This window comes from Callospermophilus lateralis, chromosome 8 (genome assembly GCF_048772815.1).
Source record: "Callospermophilus lateralis isolate mCalLat2 chromosome 8, mCalLat2.hap1, whole genome shotgun sequence".
NCBI lineage: Eukaryota > Metazoa > Chordata > Mammalia > Rodentia > Sciuridae > Callospermophilus > Callospermophilus lateralis.
The window spans coordinates 56,463,372-56,473,285 of NC_135312.1; the positions used below are offsets into that span (position 1 = coordinate 56,463,372).

Below are 9,914 nucleotides of genomic sequence, written 5' to 3' on the forward strand. Positions count from 1 at the left end.
ATTTTTTTTCTCCTTGCACCTAGAGGTTGACTTTCTATTTCCTCCCCGCGGCTCTTTACACACGAGGGAGGTGTGGCCCCCGCCATCCGTGTGTGGTTTTGGGGTAGTAACTTCTGGGGCGGCCTCCCGCCTCCACCCACAGCCGCGGTAGTGACGTCACAGGCGGTGGCTCCCCCCCCGCCCGGCCCTATAAAGCGGCAGGTGCGCGGGCGCCTGCCGAACGTTCACACACCTTGCTGCCTGAGAGCGAGTGGCAACCCAGAGATCCTGCGCGGAGCCCAGGGCGCCGGCGGCTCCCCTCACCGGAGCTGAGCCGGGCGGGGCCGGACCGGGTCTTCGAACACAGGAGCACAGTCGCTCTTGTGTCCTTTTTTTCCCACCACTTCTTCCTTCTGCCAGTAGCTGCCGTCTGAGTTGCCCCAGAGACCCAGACGCCGACGTCCCGAGGGACCAATGAGAACTCCGCTGCTGCCTCAGGCGCCGGTGGTGCTGTTGCTCTTGATCCTCGGCTCAGGTGAGGATCTGCTGGCTCTGAACCGCCTGGTGATTCTCTCCAGGCAGGCAGAATCTGTCGCCTTTTGAATGTTGCTACTGCTTCTCCAAAAAGAAATCTGTCCCGCTGGAGGCGATCACCCTCTAAGGTTACTCCCTCGGAGAAGAGAGAAAACCCAGACAAGTGTCTCTAGCATCCAGCCAGGAGGAGTGTCCTGAAGAATACTTGTACTTTTACTTTAGTCCAGGTGATGGAGACTTTAGAGATCCTTTGATCTTAACCTTTGGTTGTACAGATAAAGAAAGGTTCAGAAAGATTTCAACAGAGTAGTTAATTCCTGAACCAGGAGTGTTTGGTGCCTCCTGCCTAAATTCTCCGTCTCCTCTTGTCTAGTTGATTGTATTTTCACCTTTTACTTTCATGTCCTGGGGAAAGATTAAAATCACCTCTCTGATGCTGTTTGATTGAAACCTAAAACATAAAGTAAGATAAAGGTAGGGTCTTGAAACTCTGGACCCCAAATCTTACCTAGTCCTTAAGTTTCTTTCCTATGTAAATAAAAATAATAATGAAAAAATGACAATGATAATTATTATCAGCCACCAAATTGACATTACTTTTTACATTGACTTTTACATTTTGTATATACATGATTTAAAAAAAAATGTGAGCAAATGTTGAGAAAATTTAATCTTTATGTAGAACCTACAAAGATGGGGAGAGATAGCATTTTAGCAATACAAATGAATTTGGAATGCAAAGTGATGGGAATATTTAGACATTACCTGTTAAGTGTTTATGTTGCATTAATTTGGCCCTTTTTTAAAATGTGGAGATTAATGTAGACTATCTGTGGAAAGAAAACCATGGATAAAAGAAGCTCTGTAATTGGAACAGCTGAGTTTGCTTCTTGGCAAAATGTGAAGTGACTCAATCAAAAACAATAGCACATGTGCAATAACTGCTTTGATATCAGAAGATAAACAGTTCTACTTAACATAGCTGGCTGGTGAGAGAGGCACCCTGCTTCATCTTTTCTTTCCTTAATCTTTCCCTTGCAGGCCATCATGCTATTGGATTGGATCTCAATGACACTGACTCTGGGAAAGGGGAACCATTGTCCAAGAACCATAGTACTAGTGGACCTGAGGTTGCTTCAAGAAATGAGACGACCCCAGGAATTGAGATTTCCCCTGTGACTGAAACGCCTTCTAGTACTGAAGTGTCCTCAGGAACTGACTATGACTATTTAGAATATGATGCTGAACTACAAATATCTGGCTACATTGTGGATGATTCAGTCAGAGGTAAGTAGAGGATAAAGGGGAAATGTAACTGAATGCATGTGGGTTTACAGGAGCAAAACTGCTTCAGAAAAGTGTGAATTGCATACCTTTCTAGGTAAACTGAGTCAGAAAGTTCTAAATAGGATCACATCCTATGTCTAGAGGATTAATTTATGTTTTATGTTTAAATTGAATCTTCTCAACTTTACTAAGTGTAGGCATCATTATTTTTATTTTACAGGTGCAATAAATGATGTTAAAAAAAAGATTGTGTTGCCCAAGGCTGCACAGGTAGCAGTTAAGTCAGAATTAGAACCCCATTCTGTTTTATTCCAGATATTATGTTCCTTCACATTATGCCATGTGACCTCTATTCTGAGACAGAAGTAGACCTTAACCATTCCTATTTGCTTTGTTTCTTAGCATCTGTATCCCCTTTCCCCAACTCATCCTTCCCCAGATAACTGCATTTTAACACAAGGCAACAGAAAAAAAGTAAATGGGACAGGAGGAATTTGACTTTTCTCCTTTAAAATACTTGGTGTTGAGAAACTGGTAATGACAATAATGCCTTCTAGAAATAATAAAGAACAAGTATGCATAAATTTTATATCACTAAAATCATGATTTAACTCCAAATTCCATTTGTTAGTTAAAATATGGCTCACTTTTCCTGTTATCTGATCTTTTTAAAAGACCCTTTACATAAAATGAATACCAAAGAAAGAGATAAATGTTGCTCAGTACCCTCATTTTACTTTGGAGTTTCATGGAAGAAGAGGCCATCAATAAGTCAGATCTCATGTACTGGGAGCATTCATCTAGAGCAGGGAAAGAAAGTTTCAGAGCTTTTTAAGGCCTCTTCTTTTCTGAACAGTTTCCCTGACGTCTCCTCTCCCTGAATCCCAAAGCTAGAGAAGAGAGAACAAGTGGAACCAGAGGGAAAGAGAGTGGTTTAAGTGGGAGCTGGGCAAAGATGTAGTGACCTCTGTACTCCCTTATTTCTGAACTTGGGCTAGGGAAAAGGTTCACTTGCAATTCTTACAGTTGGATGAGATTAGACCATCCAGGTATCTAGCAACTTGTCTCTTAACTGTATTTTAAGTTGTTAAGACATCAGAAAGCCAAATCCATTATTACTAGGGCTAATAACTATTGCTCAGATTGCAATGCATTATAAAATAATATGAGATCACTGGAAGAACTTCTTTGGAAAGCTGTTCAGTTAAATGTCCATGGGTATAATGTCTATTGCCACACTTTAGCATAGATACTATTATTTGCCTCTATCTATGATTTGTAATCTCTCTGATAAAGTAGAGTAATATTCATTTAAAATGCTTCTCTTAGAGGACTTACTCTAACTTGTACTTTTTTTGGATCAGAGGAAAATTTCAATATAAAAATTGCATAACCACCTGTGTTAGACAGTTCTCCTAATTTGAATTTTGTTAGTGTTATTATAATAGCCTGTCGAAATATTCATAATATTTATTTATCATACTCTTGTTAACCTTCACACTGTGGTTCTGAAGTTTTCTATTTAGTGGGTACTGTGTGACCTTTATGATAAATGATATTTTCTCTTTTCATTGGGATCTACTTGCTAAATAGTTCATCATATAAACCTATTGAGGTTTTAGTAGAACAGAATGCATACCACTAAATGGAAACTTCCCCTCTATGACTTTAGCATAAAAGTTACACCCTGAACAAACTTTCTATAGATTTGTTAAGTTAAATGTCTGAGGGATCAATTAACAAATATTCCTGGATTATTTTTAAATAGATCAAACACAGAAATGAGCACCATGAAAGGTATCAATTGTGATCTGTTGTAATCTGGAAAAATTGATTAATATATAATCCTCAGTTTTTTGCACTCTCCAATAGTGTCTACTAATTCCCAACTATAACAGTGAGCCCAGGGCCAATATGGGTAAATAAAATCAGCAAATTAAACCCCAAGTTCAATGTCATTTTAATCAATGACATTGACTTTCCAAAGAGAAGGAAGAGTATTATGAAAAAATAACAGGCTTTTGTCATCCCAGCACAGTCATTTTCTAGCTACATATCCTAGGACAAGTTGCTTGTCTTCACTAAATTTCAGTCTCCTCATTATGTCATATGGATAACAGTACATGCAGTCATGATCTAGATTCAAGTAAATTGATACTCATTGCCAGAACATGGAATGTATTAGAAATTCAAGAAATGCTAAAAATATTTAATGGATTTTCTTAGACACATAAGTCTTACTATTAATACTAATGATGATAATAATACAAATTCAATACAAATAATTCAAAATAAAAATGTGTAAATAAAATAACTAAGGTGTTCAGATGTTTAATTGCCATACAACTGATATTCTCTGCCCACTTATTGTGTGTATTGTGTTAAATAATGAAACAAACATGGTTGTTATCTCCCTGTGAGCTCTCACTGCTCTGATTTCTTTGTCTCATGGATCCAAAATAATGTTCAAGATGAGAGAGACTGTTAAGAAATCTCATTTTCTTTTTTCAGTTGAACAGGTAATTAAGCCCAAGAAAAACAAAACAGAAAGTGAAAAGACTTCAGATAAACCCAAAAGAAAGAAAAAGGGAGGGAAAAGTGGAAAAAATAGAAGAAACAAAAAGAAGAAAAATCCATGTGATGCAGAATTTCAAAATTTCTGCATTCATGGAGAATGCAAATATATAGAGAATCTGGAGGCAGTAACATGCAAGTAAGTTTCAAAGAATTACAAAGAACTATGTATTTCCTACACCATATCTGAAAAATCCCTAGCTGCAGAAACCACTGATTTTTTTCCAGTGTATAAACCAGTGATTTAGAACACTTTTTATTAAGAAATCAAGTAGAAAATATTTAGGTTTTGTGGGCTGAGATTGTATTTGTACTTATATAGCCAATTAAAAGGATTAAATCTCATTAAGAATGAGTTGTAAAAAACCTGGCAAATGGCCAGATTGGATTTGTGGGCTATATTTTTGAGGATCACTGCTATAAATCATTGTTTTACAATATGTATTTTTTAAAAAAGATTCTTAATCAACTCTTCACCTAATTTTTCATGTTGTAGCCACTTTGTCTTCTAGCCCCCCAAAACTGCTAACACATTAGATGATAGTGGAATATATTAACTATATAAGTCACTGAACTCATCAGTTGGTCATAAAAGAAGACAAAGAATAGCAAGGTGTGTCTTCTTGGACTAACACACCCATACTAATCTTGACTAATGGATATTTAGCTAGAATGCATTCTATGTCTCATGATTTTGAAATACAAATACCTAACTTTTTTAAAATGTTCGAATTACATAGCTGTTTTTGACTTAGAAAGTGAACTGGGAATATATAAGGCGTTTTTAGTGATTATAATTTCTAAATGTGGGTTGTTTGCAGGTGTCATCATGATTATTTTGGTGAACGGTGTGGAGAAAAATCCATGAAGACTCACAGCATGGGTGACAGAGATTTCTCAAAAGTTGCGTTAGCAGCTATAGCTGCCTTTGTCTCTGCTACAAGCTTCACAGCTGTTGCTGTTGTTATTACAGTCCAGTAAGTATGGCACAGCTTAACAATTCCTAATAAGGTTAATTTTCTTTAATATTTCTATCACACCCTACTAGAATATTTTGAATTAGTTATTTTTGGTAGCATATGATCTTTGAATAATACAGTCAGAATTTATATTACTTTGTCTACCATAGAAACTCAACACATTAAGTTCTCTTTCAGAATTTCATGGCAATTTTTTGAACTTAAAAATGGATGGTTTTATTGCATGTCATCTTTCTCTCACAGTTATTTCTGAATCTCAGAAAGTGCTGTTATCTTCTATGAATATTTTAAGATGAAGCATGTTGCCCAGAAAATAATAGTAGATTCATAGCATCAGACACACTGCCTTGGTATTAAAAAATCACAAAGAACCTCAAATTGGCAGCCCAGAAGAGACATGTCTCTGCTTGTCTTGGAATGCAAAATCCTGAGTTTGTAGTTTCATAGCACAGTGATAATTTATTCACAGTTTATGCCTATTTTCTTATTGTCAAATAACAATGAGAGTGTAACCAAAACATTTCCTCCAGATGGCATGGTGTAGGAAGCAAGAAGAATTCTATTAGTACCTCACTCCAACAGTATATTCCCTCTGTTACTAACAACATCACATACTTCACTTCATGACCAATGAAAGCTAGAACTGGCCTGCTCTATGTAGTAGGCACTGATGGGTACATAAAACGGCTTTGTCTACCAAACAGAAGATACTGAATGAGGGAAGTTGGGGGAGGGCATGAATGGCTCTGTGATGACTCATGTGCCACTGGAGCTTGGGAAAAGCAGTGGACTCATTATTCTAATTTTAGGTCTTGGTAAATTACTTTTCACTGGATCCTGTACATGAACTACTACTGCTGTCCTTCAGGAAACAAGTGGTTATCTTTTGCTATTGTTTACTATTATCTTAAATTCAGATCAGATAGTGATAAAATGGCATGTAAAGAGCTGTTTTATCAGGCACATGAAGTTTGATGTATAGCTTAAATTTGTTTTGCACATCCTGGAATTTATTCTGATCTTCTAGTACCTCAAGTCAGATATATAAATGTGGTTTAGGAAGATATCCTCAGATAAATCATTACTATTTGATATATGGGGATAGAAGAAAAAATGCTTGTTAAGAAAGGTGTTTTGCAATAATTAAATTTTTCAGTCATTCAACTTGCAATATTTAATAATCCTTTAGAAAAATATGGAAATCTATCATGTTAGCACTCTTAAAATTAAGCCACACTTTTCCTCCTTTACTCTCATATTATTTTTGTATATGAAACAAAACAAACATAAGCCTAAGCCATAATTACTGGGTTTTCCATAATTGAAGTAAATTTTTTCCTTAAATATCATAATGAAAGTCCTTACGATTTTGATGATAATGTTTAGTAGATTTATTAAAGACCTACTAGAAATTGAATTGCTTGTATAATGGCAAATTTTTTTTAATCCACTGAATTTTTATAGCAATGTTTGAAATTAGAAGGAAATGTTTATATTTAGAAATAAATAAAACAACTTGTTTTTGCAAGCTGGTTTCAAAAAATTCTGATCATTTAAATTGGTGTGTATAAACATCAAGTCCATGTGTTATAAAACTATACCACCATCTCCTCCAAGTGTGTATTTGGCAGCTGTACTAAATTCTTAAGGAAAAATAAAAGGCATTTGGCTATGTTCCATGCCTTCTGAAAGTTTACATTTTAAAGATGCATTTAAACCTCTGTTCTCTGGAAATATGTTTATATAAAGGCAACATAAATGTCACCTTAAAAGAGAATACTGGTGGTATTTTATTGTTGGGTTTAAGCTTTTGTTTAGCATGAAGTATGCTGCTCTGTTGTCTATAAGAGCTCATGAGAAGGAATCCCTTGTATTTGGGGAAACCTCAGTCAACATATAGATGGATGGGATTTTAGTAACAGTAGAACATCTTCTTCTCTCAAGGCTTCGAAAAAGATACTTCAGAGAATTTGAAGAAGAAGCAGAAGAACAAAAGAAACTTCAACAAGAAAATGGACATGCACATTCTATAGCATAACTGAAGATAATACAGGTTTGACTTGTAAACTTGACTTTACATTATATCCTATACTTGTGAAAATATAGCACTATTAATCTCAAGAAAAATGAGGAATATGTTTTAATTATGAACATACTCTTAATGGCTATATGAAAGGTATTATTCTTTGAGTATGAGATTGAGTTTGGTATTGAGAATGGGCTATGTACTTATTCAGTATTAAAAGGTATATAGATGTGAGAGAGTTCTCAAGGAACATAACATTTAGAATAGGGGAGAATGCAGAGAATCAGAATACTAAGGGAAGTCACCAGAAAGAACCAATGGAGTATGAAAAATTTCTGATGAATGAAAGAATCTTGTGAGAGGCATTTTGGTAGCAGAAAATTATATATATTTAGCGTGACATTGAAAGTAAACCTTAAAGGACCTGTGAGATTGGTAAAAAGCAATTATGAAGAAAAGGAAGATGGGTATTAAATACTGAGAGATGAAACAGATCATTTTAGAAAACAGCCTGGCTCCAGTGAAAATTAAAGAAGGGAATATTGTAATGATAGGTTGAGCTCATACATTGGAGAGCCAGAGCGGGGTGCTTGTTCTAAAAGGCTGAGGAAGTGGGGACAGTAGATTAAATACTCCTTTTAAAGAAAGGAAGTAGAAACAGAGGGGTATGTAACTTAGTAAATAAATTTTATACACACACACACACACACACACACACACACACACTTTTGTCCACAGGGAGAGCTGTAGGATTTGAGAGTAGGATTCATTGATAGAATGCATGCTTAGCAGGTACAAGATTCTGGGTTTGATCCTCAGCACCAAAAAATGAAAAGGGAGAGTTAGCATGTTGTAAGTAGAAGGTAAGAAGGTATGAAGAGGGATAATTCATTGACAATTAAAGAAAGGAGTTCATGAAATAAAACTTCCAATGGAAGAGGGAGGAAAAGAAATCAAGGATACACTTAAAGTCGGTCATAAGAAAGAATTTCATCTCCTCAGACATTGAAGATGTCACCTCCTTAAGGCGCTGTTTTCCTAATGTCAGTGGGTTTAATAGAGATGCTTGTTAAACGTGAATATTCCTATGCCCAATGCTCAATCTACTGAATCAGAAATTTTTATCTTTAATGAGTGTTCAGATGATTCTGATGCTTAGAGAACCCCACTCTATTTAACATTGGTTAGGTACAGATATTATATTCTCAGCCTGTTAGAGAATTAGTCTCAGACCTCATGAAATAAATCATTATTTATAGCAATGTTATACTCAGTATTTATTACATCAAAATTTTAATGTATTGGCCTATTGTGATGAAGTTAAGACCACCAATATAAATAGGGTAGATTTTTGGTTATTTGGTGCCATCAAGATTTCTCAGTGTAGGTCCCAGAATAATTTTAGGAAAAGGAATATGCTGTGCTGGCATTTAGTGGCTGCCTATTAACTGGTAGCTACTATTATTATGCTCTTGGTACTAATTATCCTAAATTAACTGCATATCATAAGTACAATGAGCCACTTAATCTCTGTTTTTAATTATGTCCACTGTGTAGATTTAGTTAGGAAACCTAATTTTCATGACGGTTATTGCTTTTTTTATTAAGCAGAAATTTATGCAACTGGAATGAGCATCTTTAGTTTTCTAAGGAGGCCTATAATCCAAGCAGAAATGAAAGAGAATTCAAGCTAAAGCAATATTTTGTTTCTGAAAAGCTTTTAGCATTTTTCATAAAACAATTTTGAAAAAAAATGGCAGAAATTCTGATTGCTGATTTTTCATTGAAATTTTTTAAAACTATGTTGGAATTAAGCTTATTCTCTAATGCTTTATTTTTTAACAGGGTATCAGGTCAGAGTCACTGCGAAGTCACAACTGTAAATGATGAATCGGTCCTCCTTTCAGTGAAGAAAATGGAACCTTTTTGTTCTGATGGTTTTAAACTTTCAATTGTCACTTTTTTATGCTAAATAATTTCTGTACATAAAGAGATGCATGGAGATAAAAAGTATTTTTTCAAGTTGTAAATAATTTATTTAATATTTAATGGAAGTGTATTTATTTTATAGCTCATTAAACTTTTTTAATCAAACAGATTCAGAGTTTGAATATTAGTTTTGAAATTTCAGTACTCCAGGGTATTTTGCTCCTAACATATTGATTGACCATTTTTATATTTTTAAACATTCCTTTTCTTAAAAAGTGCTCAAAATGGCAAAATTGTAGCCACTTACTCTTCCCACAAACACTAATAATTTTTGCATTAATTCCAAATTAGCATTTCTATTCCATATAGAACTTGTACCAAGTCTTTTTCATTATAAAAGTACATGGAGTCAAAATATGGTACTGCCTTTATTATAGAAGGCCCAGATATTATAAAAGAAAGCAAATTCACTGCTCTTCACTTCAGTCATTATAAAGAGACAGTAATGGTTTGCATATTACAAATATGGCATTTTGAGAGAACCAGGAAGTTTCACACTTGAGACTTCTGATATGTGTATAGGAATCTATGAGGCATGTAAAACA

At 35.3% G+C, this 9,914-nt stretch overlaps 1 protein-coding gene across 1 annotated transcript; it reads left to right on the forward strand.

Annotated features, from left to right (window-relative positions):
• Positions 1-453: 453 nt before the first annotated feature.
• On the forward strand, positions 454-7,392 carry Areg (amphiregulin). The gene is made up of 5 exons (XM_076865265.1): positions 454-514; positions 1,555-1,800; positions 4,312-4,513; positions 5,196-5,351; positions 7,299-7,392. Exons 1-5 carry the CDS (start codon positions 454-456, stop codon positions 7,390-7,392), a joined length of 759 nt encoding a protein of 252 aa, XP_076721380.1.
• The last annotated feature ends 2,522 nt before the right edge of the window (positions 7,393-9,914 follow it).

Excerpts from the sequence above, each read along its gene's own strand:
- Areg (XM_076865265.1), top strand. The coding sequence starts at position 454 with ATGAGAACTCCGCTGCTGCCTCAGGCGCCGGTGGTGCTGTTGCTCTTG. Across the intron at positions 1,801-4,311 it reads TGTGGATGATTCAGTCAGAG|TTGAACAGGTAATTAAGCCC; the intron begins GTAAGTAGAGGA and ends TTCTTTTTTCAG. Across the intron at positions 4,514-5,195 it reads CTGGAGGCAGTAACATGCAA|GTGTCATCATGATTATTTTG; the intron begins GTAAGTTTCAAA and ends GGTTGTTTGCAG.